Source organism: Falco cherrug, chromosome 8 (genome assembly GCF_023634085.1).
Source record: "Falco cherrug isolate bFalChe1 chromosome 8, bFalChe1.pri, whole genome shotgun sequence".
Classification (NCBI taxonomy): domain Eukaryota; kingdom Metazoa; phylum Chordata; class Aves; order Falconiformes; family Falconidae; genus Falco; species Falco cherrug.
The window spans coordinates 33,216,875-33,230,706 of record NC_073704.1 but is presented as its reverse complement, the minus strand read 5'-3'; the positions used below and the strand labels follow the sequence as shown (position 1 = coordinate 33,230,706).

The 13,832-nt window shown below is 47.4% G+C and overlaps 1 protein-coding gene across 4 annotated transcripts; it reads left to right on the top strand.

Annotated features, from left to right (window-relative positions):
- The first annotated feature begins 348 nt into the window (after positions 1-348).
- MARCO (macrophage receptor with collagenous structure) lies at positions 349-13,423 on the top strand. 4 transcript variants are annotated; one of them, XM_055718593.1, is made up of 15 exons: positions 1,325-1,542; positions 2,623-2,724; positions 3,137-3,367; positions 3,791-3,826; positions 5,093-5,140; positions 5,508-5,612; positions 6,931-7,038; positions 7,158-7,202; positions 7,874-7,972; positions 8,068-8,121; positions 9,180-9,224; positions 9,349-9,456; positions 10,726-10,767; positions 11,110-11,286; positions 11,610-13,423. In XM_055718593.1, exons 1-15 carry the CDS (start codon positions 1,428-1,430, stop codon positions 11,738-11,740), a joined length of 1,446 nt encoding a protein of 481 aa, XP_055574568.1. In that variant the 5' UTR covers positions 1,325-1,427; the 3' UTR covers positions 11,741-13,423. The 4 variants fall into 4 exon arrangements, with proteins under 4 accessions (XP_055574566.1, XP_055574568.1, XP_055574567.1 ...); XM_055718591.1 differs by lacking the exons at positions 1,325-1,542; positions 5,508-5,612 and adding an exon at positions 349-635 and having other exon boundaries at positions 5,093-5,137; XM_055718592.1 differs by lacking the exon at positions 5,508-5,612 and having other exon boundaries at positions 1,325-1,539; positions 5,093-5,137.
- The last annotated feature ends 409 nt before the right edge of the window (positions 13,424-13,832 follow it).

The window sequence follows — 13,832 nt, the reverse complement described above, 5'->3', positions numbered from 1 at the left end:
AGTGGTCAGCTGAACCACCCAAACCGTTAGAATTGGGCTGGATACAAGCCCTTACCCCAGTGGGGAGGCAATGCCACGAAGGGAGAGGATGCACAGGTAGTTACTATGACTCAGCTATCGGTGGCAACCTCTCAAGCCACCCTAATTCAAGGGGGTATTTGAGCCCTTCACAATGAAGCAAATCATCCTGATTCCTATGCAGCATGTAACAGAATATATGATAACGGAGGTTTCCTCTTCCTCCCTGCTGGTGCCAAACCAGGTCACAGCTGCACACAAGCACATTTGAGAGGAGAACGCAGAAGTGGATTTAAAAATCCCCACATATTTTTGGTTTAAGCCTTTAAGCGATGTATATGCCAGGTGCAGAACAGAAGGCTCCATCCTGCACCAGGCTGTCAGGGGGTAGATTGCCAGTTCACATCTACCTGAAGCTTACTCTGCACTTTCTTCCATGGCCATGCAAAGCGACGAGGACCCAGCAGCTCCACAGATGAGCATGGACTCGCAGCCCAGCAGAAAGCTGTGTGATGGGGACAGCTCTGCATCTCAGAGAGGGCAGCGCGTGGCAGCGGTGGCGTGGCTGCAGAGAGCTCTGCCCAGCGCCTACCGGCGGCTCTCATCCGTGGGCTTGGGTGAGTTGTTTTGCTTTGCAAAATCAAAATCCTGGCACAAATGGAGATGCCAAAATGCCAAATGCTGCGGTGAGGTCTGCAGGGGTGAGTTTTACAGCAAAGAAGTGGTGAGGTGTTAGCAGCTGTGTCCGTGAGTGTGGAAAAAGGGCCAGGGAGGAAGCAGGGGTTGTAGAGAGCCTCGGCAAGGAGCCTGCAAGGGTCTCTTCTCCATTACCTCCCAAATCCATTTGGACTTCAGCATTCTGCTGAATTCCGCATCCTGCTGTCATTTGCTTCTCTTTACAGCTCCTTCTGATTCTTTCCTTCTTTGCATTTCAGTCATGCACCACCACTAAGGGGTCATCTTGGTGCACGTTCAGGTGTTTTTCACAGCCACACAGTTCATCTCCCCTCCCAGGGGATGGATCTCCAAGCTGGCAGTGAACCTGGGATCTTCTTGGCTACGTGAGGAGGTTTGCTCATGTGAGGAGCAAAGTGGCCACCTCATGCCTGACCCTGCTAAAGTGCAGAAATGTTGAATAACTCAGGGTTAAACCTCTTGCAGGATCCTGCTGGAGGCTCTGTGGACACGGTGTCCCCAAGCAAGCACACAAGAGCATCTGAACTTCTTAGCTGTGGGATTTTTTGAGGAACTATTCAAATTACCACAAGTTCTCACAAGTCTATAAAAACTGAGCAGATAGGAAAAGCATATCAGAAAGCATATCAAATCAGGAGGCAGATAGGAAGTCCCTTCAGTTCTTTATTGTCCACAATCTGACAAGGCTTTAGGTTAGCCACCAGAAATTTGTCATGACGATTAATGACAGTTACGGGGAGAATGGAAATTCAAGTCATATGAACACTTTCAGTCTTTCAGACAAGATTGGGTTTGCCTCAGCTGCTACCACAACCTTTCAGATAAGTGGTAAGTTTTCTTTTTATTAAACGGATTGATATGGATTTTATCTGGTCTATGAAGAAAGCAGCACATAAAAATGAAATAGTGTATTTATACTGCATATTAAATGCTTTTTAGAGTGATTTGCTAGTAAATTAACTGCCATTTAAAAAGAGAAGTATGTGAAAATGTCCTTTCTAGCCAAAAGCTGATGCTGAAATCAGAAAAAAATAGTTCTTTTCCTGTTTTAGAAAATGCCGAATTTCACTGAGTAAAACTTTCATGTCTTAATAGTTGAGATACTGAAATAACCAGATCCAATGAAAAAATGTAAGTTTTTGAATTTTTAGCTGAATATAAATACTTCATTGCTGACTAAACCATTCTATTGTAAAACTAATTAAGTCATTGTACTTTTTTTAAAACTAAGACTTTAAACTCCTGATTACATTACTTTGAAAAAAAATCAATTAAGGATAACTTACTGAATGTCTGAAGTAGTTATTAATGCTTCTGAAATACTTATTTCTCCCTAAAGGCCAACATTTGACAAAGTGGTTTATTTCTTTCAGACTTACTGGTGAAGATTTGTTTTAAATGTTATGACTCGTTTTCATTTGTTCTGCAGTTCAGTTTATTATTGATTTTTCATTTGTTTCAATGCATACATGCATCACTGTTGGGACTGCAAGTAGGAGGTGCTCTGGATGGAGAGGGCATGTGCTTTGAGCAACTCTCTTTGAATGGCAGCCTTGGACAACTAAAAGCTATGGGAACAGGGAGTTTATTGATGCAGAAAGGGGAGGACTGCAGCGTTCATACTGTTATAGGCTGGGTTAAGTCTTGATGGAAGTGATCTGGTTAAATTGGCTAAGGAAAAGACGGTCAGGTGAATTGTAGTGCAAAGCCAAGGTGAGAGGGAGGCAGCCTGCCTCACCTGCAGGAGCCAGCAGTCTCGTGGTGGGACCTTGCTGCTCCCCATCGCTGGAAAGCACTGCTCATTTATTGTGGCCAAGCCTAAAATGGCTGGAAGCGAGCAGAATCCGTAATGGGAGAGACGTGAGAGGATGTCTCCCCTACTGATTGGGTACTTCTGTTGGATTTTAGAGCATCAAAGGCGAAGAAAGCCATCCACATGCTGTGCTCGGGCAGCCCTCAGCGCCTACCTGCTGCTGCTGACGGCCGGCCAGGGGCTTTTGTCGTACCAAGGTAACGCTGCAACCCTACTGTGGGCTGGACATCCAAAGACAGCTGTGCTGGGTGCTTGGGGCGGGGCGGGGGGGGGGGGGGGATACAGGGGAGCGGGGGCGAGCACACAGGCAGGAAACCTCTAAGGGAGCACAGACACTCCTCTGCACGCTGCAAGGCAAAGCAGCCACTGCAGGATCCATTCCCCCACCCCTGGCATATGCTTTGCATTTGCAAAAGCACTCCTGGCTGTCCTCCTGGCTGCTGCAAGGACTGATACATGAAAACCACCTCCCTGGGTCAAACAGTGGTGGTGTTTAACGTTTAACCCCAGGTGTCCTCCACGGGTGCCAAGGAGCTGCTCTGCTGAACAGGCATTTCCCAGCTGGATTGGGCCAGGAATATTCACTGCATGGGTCTTTTGTTTCCGCAGTGTTTAAGATGCAGAGAGAGATACTGAAATTTCAAGAACAAAATACCTCCTATACAGAAAAGATTCTGGAAAGCTCCTTTGCCAACAAACTGCTTTTGGAGAGAAACTCTGCAGAGAAGCACATGGGACATGAAGAAAACTGGAGGAGAAGCTTAGAAGAGGAAATCACCATAATTAAAAGCAGCAATGAAAACCTGATGATGATGATGAACAACATCACCCTGGTTGCAGGTATGGTTCCACTTCTCCATGCTGGCTGTACAGTGGGGAGAGCCGGTTCCTCTGCACCACTGACAAAGCTGGGCTGAACCCCTAGTTCAGATGAACAAATAACTAGGACAAGATTTGGACTTGCTGTCAGTCAGTGATACCCCAGTCGCCAGGGTTGGACACTGGCTCCAGAAGCATTGGCCAGGGAGCGGGACACACCTGGAGAAGCTGGAGCACAGCCCTGTGCAGCCCCCCTGGATCCCACTGCAGCTGCACATGCAGCTCCAGGCTGCTCTCCCCTCCTGTTACTTGTAGACTTGGGCTCTGGGTACCCACCAAAAGGGTGGTGTCTTCAGCCCAGACCTCGAGCCTATCAACCCTATACTGGTACACTCCTCACTGAGTGATGACTACTGAAAAATATCCGTTACATATTTATTTCAGGGCCTCCTGGACGCGTAGGAGATCCTGGTCCACCAGGTATGTCAGTAAATGAGCTGTAAGCAACATTTTCTCTTTTCCTCTTCTCCTCTTTCTCTTTTCTTCCCTGAAGAGACCTGAAGTGAGGGTTTAGGATTTCAGTCTCTAGATCCAGATCTTACTTAATGTGCAGGCACCTAGTGCTCTGGCTATGAGGAGACCTGCTGCACCTTTTGACTGATCCCCTGGGAGCCCCAGCTTGCCCAAGTGCTCCCACAGAAGCCAGTGACCACAATGGAGAAGCATTTTGGTTCTCCCTCCTTATTGCTGCCCCACCAGAAAAGCTCAGGGGCAATGGAGGAACTGTACCTGGTCATTAGGTGCAATAACCATCCCAAATCTCCATGTGAGACAAGAGAGGACCAGTCAAGGGGTTTATGTGCATCCTGTGTCCCATGGATAGCTGGGCTTTCTGCCCTGGACATAACAAATCCAGCTGTTCAGCTCACTTGAGGACAACTCAAGGAGACCTCCCCAGTCCCTGCTCTATAGGGCCCCAGCTGAAATGCATATATAACAAACAGTGACAGATTTGTGACCTTGCGCACCCTGTCCCTGGGGAAATGACCACACAGATCCAGGAATGAGCTGGGTGCAAGTGCTGCCCTCAACAGCGTTGCATGAGCTGCTGCCCTGGGTACCTGGGGGTTTTGGGTAGAACTACACCCACTGCAGGAGATAAATGTCTACAGACTGTGAGGATGCAGCAAGTCCTGCTCTAACGTTGGCTCCACTTTGAGCAGAGGTTGGACTAGATGATGTCCAGAGAAACCAGTTTCTATAATCCTGTGATGGTGATCTAATATACAACCCTTTTTAGGCCAGGTCTGTATCTCATCCATCCCTAGTTCTTGGCTACACTAATGAGCTTTTCTGAAGGAAAAAAAAAAATTAATACACTTTTAAAAAATCATGTTTTCATATCTTCCTGGCTGCACTTACACCACTAAAACAGCACCTCTGGCCAAGTACTGTTACTATAGATCAAAGCCCAATAGTTCAGTGCATTTTCAGGAAAGATCACCCCAAAGGTCCCCACGAGCTGGGCTTGGCTGGGGGACAGCTGGCCTCTGCCCAGCCACACACTCAGCCGAGCTCCACGGACTTCCCCCAAGCAGTTGTGCTCGTCTCTGCCAGCTGAAGATTGGCCTCAGTGGTGACCAAAGGCGCATGCACAACAGCTGATTAAAAAATTCAACTCTTCTTCTCAGTCATTACTGTGAATAGATGAGGTGTGTCAGCTGATATATGTATTTTACATCTCAGGGCTACAGGGACTACCAGGGACAAAGGGAGACCAAGGAATCCAAGGTAAGGCTTTTCTGACACCTGAATTACTTCTGTGGATGAACATAAAGTGGCTTTATGGATGATTTTATGGGCAATCTTATCCTCAGTCAAGGTGTAAGTCAGTAGGAATGTCATTGGAGTTGAAGGAAATAAGCCTATGTAAAACTAATGTGAACAAAAGCAACACTTAGCTGGAAAAAAATCTTATTTTAAAAGTCAACATGCACCGGTTGTGGTGGGCCAGTTCCCCACTGCCACCAGCATCACTCTCAAGTGCATGGAGAGTGGAGTTTGGCTCATGCTCGTGGCTGAGCTGCGTGGCCTGCTGCTGGCATTCACTAGGGACAACACCCAACAAAGCATCAGCAAAGTGGTGTTGTCCTTGCTGGCTTCCATGGACTGCTGGATGAGAAGGGGAGCAGAGTACATCCTGGTCCTGCTGGCCCAAGTGGTGAACCAGGAGTGAGAGGAGAGAAAGGAGAGGTGGGGCTTGCAGGTAAGGCTTCTTCACTATCGCAACATTTGAAAGATTCTCCCATGTATTCCTGTTCAAACTCATTCTACTTCAAACCCCAGAAGAAGTCTTCGTAGGTCAGTGTTTCATGAAAATCCAGGCAGCCCTGAGTATGGTTTGCCAGTGAGGGAGCTGGATGAACAGGACACTTGAGCTGATCTGAAGGGGTTTCATTTCATGTCACGCTCCAGCAAAGCTCCCAGAGGAGGTCCGGGGGAGGGGGACGTAACAAATGTTGACTCTGCACCGTGGAAGTCTCTTTATAGAGTGACCTTTGTCTAACGAAAACCACAGGTATTCAATTATCAGCCTATCCCAGATTACAGCAGCGATGTTTGCAGTAGGATTTTCATGGTATAAAATATTACAATATAATTTATATGGACAAGCATGTGGATGTGTTAGCCCTTACTTTAGTAAAACCTGTTTCTGAGAACTTTGTATCTTAGATAAGCCTGATTTTTATACACCTTAATCAGAAGAGTTACGCACCATGTTTTTCCCACATGACGTGCATTAGTGGGCATCTCCTGGACAGCTATTAGTGGTCTCCCAGGGGCTGCACCCAAGAGGAAAGGCTGAAAGCAGGATAGCAAAAGAAACCAGAAGATGTATGTGGTGCAGACCAGGGAGGGAAGTTGAACGTGTTGGTTAGAGCTTCCCCAGACCCTCCATCAGATCCCATATGCTCCAGTGCGCTCATTAGCATAAGTTGACCCAGAAGAGAAAAGTGAAAGTCGGAGGAATACTGAAAGGTGAGGGCTTTGGGATAATTCTGGAGCAGGAAGATGAAGGAGATGTCAGTCTTCCAATGAAGCACTTTCAAGTAATTCAACGCTTTTGGTGCATGCCGATCTCTTGTCCAGAGAGGAGAAGGGTAAGGGGAGATGTGGTGATTCCCTGGAAGCACAGAAGTGGAACACACTGTCCTCCACCTCCACCGTGGCTAGAAGGGAAGGGTTTAGACTGCAACAAGGGATATTTAACTCGAGAAGAAAACATTCTAATGGTAGGGATAGTTTAGAGGATAGACTGGGGAGGTGTCATGGCACCACCACAGGTCTTTAACAGCAGGTCAGACAAACATCTGGCCAGACAGTCTGGCAGAGCCGGAGGTGGCTCAGGCCGACTCTTCAGGTGGTATCCAGCCCTGTCCTTCTCTACAGCTTTATGGGAATGGTAAATGCAGATGTGAGGCCAAACTCTGTTACTAGGCTGAGGTGCTGCCCTGGCTGCCTTTTTTAAAAAATCTGCTTTTTTAAAAAAATAATTTATGCATGTGTGCTGTGCTGTTTGATAGGTCCCCAAGGACAGAAGGGTGAAGCAGGCAGTAAGGGATACCCCGGGCCCCGTGGATTCACGGGTCCTCAGGGACAGCAGGGGGTCCCAGGACTGCCGGGTGTTGATGGTAAGTGCAGAGGACACAGCGTGACCCACCGCCAGCACACGCATGCTGTGGGGCAGGGCTGCCCTAGCTGAAGCGCTTGGCTAAGCCTCGTTAGCACTGATGCTGGGGTGTTGTTACAGGGAACGCGGGGGAGCCTGGACGTCCTGGGCAGAAAGGAGAGGCAGGTAAGCAATACAGAAGATGCAGTTTCTTCTAGAGGTATGTCACCAATCCCTTTTAGATGGTGCTTCATGACAAGGAAAATCGAAGCTGGGCTAGATCCCAGCATGGGGAAGAGAAGATGATGATGAGGTGGAGAAACCATGCCAATGTTGTGCAGCCTTGGCTGTCTCATCTGACCCTACTCACTTTGCAGAAGAATGAGAGGGAGAGAAGGGTCCTGTACCATGGAGGGCCATGTCCTCCTCCCTGACATGTGCACACACAAAGGCAGAAACTGGCAGCTTTTAGGAAGCACTTGTGGCTCTCAAGGCTGACAGTCTGCAAGGCCCTGGGTCCGTACAGCCTTTCACTCCAGACCATCACTCACTGCACTGCTAAGATCAGCACTACTGGGGAGGATTGCAATTTGGAGAACCAGCGTTTATTTTGCCTTTATAAGGTCAGCTCAATCTGCACAGTCCAGGGGCTGGTGACTGAGATATCTGTCTTTTTTTTTCCTTCATGTCATAGAATCATAGAATCAATCAGTGAGGTTGGAAAAGACCTGTGAGATCATCAAGTCCAACTGTTAACCCAGGACTACCAAGCCCGCCACTAAACCATGTCCCTAAGCACCCTTGCTTTGCATAGGTTGTGTTGCATTTCACGTGTGCTGCTTTTGCTCAATCTCAAGGTGCAACTGGACAACCTGGACCTGTGGGAATGCCTGGCCCCGGAGGCGCATCTGGTCAGAAAGGGGAGAAGGGGGACCCCGGGCCCAGGGGTAGTCCAGGTACAACGCTACTCAAAGCTGTAACTCACTGACCTCCTACTCCAGCCTTGCTTTGTGTGATGGCTTCTCCCATACCAATTTGTTTTTAATTTTAGGAACATCAGGCACTGCAGGACCCAGAGGTGAAAAGGGGGAGAAAGGATTACCAGGTAAAGGAGAATAAAACAGGTCTGGGGTCAACAACACGCATCATGCAGACACTGGAAAGGGATCTGCAACAGCAAGGAGATTTGTTGAGTCCTGTTCTTGGAGCCCCAACACATCCCAGGAGGCCATGGTGGGCCTGGGCCTCTGCCAGAGGGCGGCGGGGGTGGGTGGGTGGGTAGCTGCTCATCGCTCATTTCTACCACCTGCAGCATGCATAAGGAGGTATTGTTGCCTGCATTTTTTTATAAATAGAAAACACACAAACAAAGCAGCAGTTTAAGATGAACCACACAGCCACCTCCCTACCCTGCAGCTAAAGACAAAATTTACTGGCTGTAAATCTGATGGGGAAGGGCATTCACTAGCAAACATCTGTCCTGGCCTCCTCTGTAGCACTGCAGGAAGAGATATCTTCAGGGGCCAACTTAGAGTGCACAACCCAGGCCTTTCCTTTGATCCTCCACCTAAAGAAGGCCACCTCTCTGTCCCAGGCACCTAAACGACAGGGTGACATTATGCAGTACAAGCCTATTCTGGTGCATCTGTGCTCTTGAATCAACCTTTTTAACCCTGAATTTATTTAGTGCATGCAACCTTTTATCTCTATCAGGAGCTGACAAAGGTCCAAGTGCTGCACCCTTCTGCATTCATGGATACCTAAATGATAGGGATGGGAGTCACATGTCCCAACATTATATGCTTGCGTATGTCTGATGCACCTAAATGTACATATCTAGGCTCTCTATAGGGTCAGTGAAGACCCACCTGGAGAGAAGGCCTTTACCATATCAGTGGAGTTTAGGATATGAAATAAATGACCAGAAGATGCTCTGCTTCAGGAGAAGACGTTCTCCGCTGCCTGTATTTTCTTTATTGACAAGGTCTGCCCTGACTGTAACAGGAAACAAGACACTCACTTCAGAAATAATGCCTATAGTGTAGACAGCTATACTAGATGAGCTGGAATCCATCATAAATACTAGTTTGCATAAAATTCTATAAATGTAGAAATACCTGTTTCATAAATTTCCATTCGTGTTTTTTTTTTGGATGATCTTAGGTTTTCCAGGGCCAGCTGGAGAAAAGGGAGACCAGGGCCTGCCAGGTAAACCCTTGTTTGACAACATGACTTATGATGACACAAAGCACTTTAAATGCCACATTCCACTTCCCTGTATCCATGTGAAATGGAAGGGACAAAGACAATGACTTTCTTGCTTTCCACCCAGGTACCCCAGGCACACCTGGTTACAAAGGAAGCAAGGGTGATTATGGCATTCAGGGTCCAAAAGGAGAACCAGGAGTAAAAGGAGCCAAGGGAGAGCGTGGATCCTCTGGTAAGGCTGTTTGCCACGGGATCTCTGGAGCTGATGGTGCATTTGGGTTTGGGGCTGTACATCACAGACGGGCACAAGCTGTGCTGGGGTTGTTTACAGAACTTATTTGGAGGAAATCAACAGCCAGGTCAGTCTTTCCCAGGATATGACTGTGCAAAGTATTACGTTTACACCTTGGGTGCCATGCTAAAAGACATGCAAGTAAACAGATGCATGAGATTTTTTTCAAATCCCCAATCTCACAGAAAACGGGAAAAGTCCATGTTCCTCTTTGCTTTGTACAGAGACATCTTGCAGCATACCACACCGCTGGGATAAATCCCATGTAAATGTGGCAGTCAGGAACACCAAATCGGAAACACCAGGGCTATTTAACTATGCCTCACTAACTGCAGACACAAAAATAGTTCAAAAGGGCCAACACTACAGTTACTTCCAATCTTTACCCACCTCCCTTCCCAATACGTAATTCTTCCAAAAACTTTAAAAGATGTAGTAAAAAAATACCCAGACCAGTAGTTACAACAGGGCATAGGAAGCAACCAGTATTCCAGATGCTTTTTCTTTTAATTGTTCACACAGAACAGTATGAGAGTCCTCAGAAATAAAATAAACTAGAACCTATGTGGGGCTCCTGAATACACTCCTCTTCTGGAGCTTTGCCTTGGCAGGGGGAGAAAAGTGTAACTGGGGTGACCCCAGCCTGGCAACAGCCCTCTGGGTGGGTCTCATCTCCTGGTCCCTAGGAGACACCGATGTGTGGTTTGTGAAGGTAGCTTTTGGGGGAAGAGCTCACTGGTTTTTTTCAAACACCCCTGCTCTCAAGACCAGGATGCTACACAGAAATGTGGGGACTGTTGGAAATGGCTTTCTGCTGTCTCGTGGCAGCATCTGGAGAGCAAACCCCATGACACAGATCTTTCTGCAAGTACTTTGGGAGATACTATGGCTATGGAAGGTAGAGCCCAAAGGCTGTTTGAGATGTCATTTTACAGGTAGTAGTGGGAATAATACACATTTCCCACAGATGAGTGGATGGGATTTTGCAAGTGGCCCTTTTTTGGGGGTCACAAGTTAGGAAGGCTTTGCTGTATATTATCCTACTTTTCTTACCATGTTTCTTTTACATGCCCTTAATCACTTCAAGGGGTCCATTCCACAAAGGGCTGGAGCCTTCATATCTCTGAATAACCCAGTTATTCAGAAAAAGTGAATAACTGGATTTTTCCTCAAACAGCTGTCAAATATTTGCTTTTTTATTTGGAACAGGTTCCTCAGGAGCAAAAGGGAGCAAAGGTGAAAAGGGAGAAGGTACTGGACTTTTATTTCTTCTTCTCTCACTTGCCTTTTGGCAACGAAGCTGAGATGAGGACCAGCATCCCCACCCCATGCACACCGATTAACCTGCAGCACAGCTACCAGAACCAAGAGGTCCATGCTCTGAGCTGCAGCCTGGTGTCTCCAGACCCAGGAAAGGGTCTTGAATTGTTCAGTTTTGAGCTACCAGTAACTTCCGGTCCCACTTTGGCTATAGCTATGGAGATGGGAGCATTCATCAAGTTTGGCCTGTCACTGTTTCTGTCTTCCAAAGTGTTTTTTTCCCTCTTGCCTTTGTGACCAGTAGAGTTATTTTCCTCTCCTCTGAACTCTCAGGCAACTTCAATCATCTTATACGAATTGCGGAAGGGGGCAGAAGGGGCCGTGTGGAAATCTTTCACCGAGGGTCCTGGGGAACTATATGTGATGATGGCTGGAGCACCCTAGATGCCACTGTGGTCTGCCGAATGTTGGGATACAGCCGTGCAGTCTCTGCCTTCACAGCCACAGCAGGTGAGAGTCCACAGCAGCCTTCCACCTCCCCAGGCCTGGCATGGGAGGTTACACACACCTAGAAAGCACCACAGCAAGGTCCTGTATGTGAGCAGCAGGAGAACAAGGAGGATCTCCTCAGAGGCAGCTCATTCCCCTTGGGATGAGGGAGCTGCATGGCAAGTGCTTGAGCTGTACCCAAAGGCTTGACTTCCAACAAGCCAACTGTGCAGCCCAGCACATACCTGACATCCCCAGGGATCCCTTTAGAAAAAGATGCATATTCCTCTTCCTTTAGTCCAACAGTTTTTTGTTTGTTTCTTTGTTCAATCCATCTTCCAAAGGCACCGGACCAATTTGGCTTGATGATGTGAATTGCAGTGGGAATGAACGTTCAATTTTCGACTGCTCAAAGCCTGACTGGGGTGTGAACAACTGCTCCCACCAGGAGGACGCTGGGGTGGATTGTGCTTAATGGGACACAGGAGCTGCCCTGGGAGCCGCTGCCTGCCTCTGCTTTCTGTGGGGCTTTTCTACGTAATACAAACCCAATTTTGTCAGGCTGTGCTTATAGTCTCTTTACCTGGTCATAAATATATTGACAAAGAAAGTTGAATTTTCCATAAATTGATAATGGTTGCAAGACTCACAGGTAACTTGAAACATCCCAGCTATCATGAAACAATCGGAGCTCAAGCATGTGAGCCAGTTCACAGCTTTTCCAGTTACCTGACATCAGCTCATCTGCAGTAACTCACACGTGTGTGACGTCTAAGTCCACAGGGGAGGAGAGATGATCCACTTTAGCTTAGTGCAGTAAGAGAGAACAGGATCAGCATACAGAAACAGGCAGGTACTGCAGCTGAGCTGGGTAGTCCATCTTCATCACGTTACAGTTGTGAATCTGAGCCTAAAACCCTCAGTGAAGGGCATATACCCAAGACAGCAGGTGCTCAGAAATCATCGGATGATCTCTCTGGCATGCAGATATAAATGTTCTCCAGAAATGATGCTGATCACAGCTTAAAGCACAAAAGTAAGTGCCTGGGATCTAGGTACTGCACTATCCTGGTTTAGCACAGACCTTGTTTTTGACCTTGGCCAAGTCCCCTGCCTTCTCTGTCAGTGTTTCCTAACCTGTCCCCAGGAGCAATACCACTTATCTTGTCTGGAGTATAAAGCTAAGCATTTCATACCTTTAGAAATTAGGTGCTCCAATGAAGCAAAGGGGTGACAAATAAAAGCAATAAGGGGAAAGTATCACCTAATTATGCTTCCAGAGTGAAAATACTGACCCTAAACCAAAGGCTTCTAACTGAAAGTCTTGTATGTGTCTGAGATGATACCTGAAAGACTTCTCTTTCTTAAGACCTAAGTCTTCCCCTTTTCCATCAGCGTGGGCCACTGGGCAGGTGACAAGCAGCTTGTGTACATGTAGCTGGGCACATCGCAACAACTTGCTTGTAGATATTTGATTTCAAATGTCAGAAAGAACATGTAAGCGACCCTACATCTCTGCCTTAATGTTCATCATAATTGCACGTGTCTACACAACTTTGAAACCTGCTTTTAGTGCTTAGAAATCCAGATATACATAGAAAAACTGAGCAGTGCTGGTAAGAGCAGCAGGTGATGGGGCATCTAGGGCCAATGTGGGTGAGAAGACCCAGCACTGCACAGGGTGCAACAGTGCAGTCTGCATCAAAGATCACCACTGTCTTGAACCAGAGGAGAGGTTTGTTATGGGATGTCAGGCCTCAGGGAAGAAGTCTGGAAAATCCCAAGAGTTTTCCACTACTGACTCTTGATGCCTTTGACAGCAGGAAAATGTGAGACGCTTATCGTTCCTGGCTCAGGTTTAGAGGTGGCAAGGAGCACCTGCCATGAACCATGGGTGAAACCCGGTGAATGACAGTTCTTTCAGAGTTAAGTGGACAGTGGCTCATGTGCACAAGAAGAGACAAAAGCTTTCTGCTCTGGTAGGGAGCCCCACCAGCACTAGCAGCATGCTGAGTACCAGCACTTGGGCTAGCACAGCTTTCTGCCAGGCTCCCGCGGACAGTGCTGAGCCTGCACAGGTTTCCTTCACCTTTTTTTGTGTGGCAGCATGTAAATAAAGCATTTCCAGTGTTCATAAATAAAGGATTTACAAGCTGTATTTTTGTCTTGATACATCAGCATGGGGTGCTTACAATCCCAGTGTCTCACTCCCCTTGCTGATGGGATATGTTCCTCACCATTTTTCAGGCTAAATGCTGGGACGTCTGATTTTGCCATCAGGCAAAACTGCCACCAAAAGGAAAGTTACCATGTCCCCAGTGATGACCCTTTTGCTGGACTGAAATTCCCATAAACCTCCTTGTGGTAGAGTGGGCATCCAGAGAATAGCAGTTGTGCCAGGATTAAGATCAAGACACCATGGGTTAGAGCTGTACACCCAGGGCAGAGGACACCACAGTCCAGCCTGTCTTCTAAGTGCAGTAGGAACAGGCTGAACCCAAGTTAGTATCCAACAGTGTTTCCAGAAACCAGAGCATGACACGCTTAAATTACTCCCCTGCCACTTC

Excerpts from the sequence above, each read along its gene's own strand:
- MARCO (XM_055718593.1), top strand. The coding sequence starts at position 1,428 with ATGACGATTAATGACAGTTACGGGGAGAATGGAAATTCAAGTCATATG. Across the intron at positions 3,827-5,092 it reads AGGAGATCCTGGTCCACCAG|GGCTACAGGGACTACCAGGG; the intron begins GTATGTCAGTAA and ends TTTACATCTCAG. Across the intron at positions 9,225-9,348 it reads GGGAGACCAGGGCCTGCCAG|GTACCCCAGGCACACCTGGT; the intron begins GTAAACCCTTGT and ends CTTTCCACCCAG.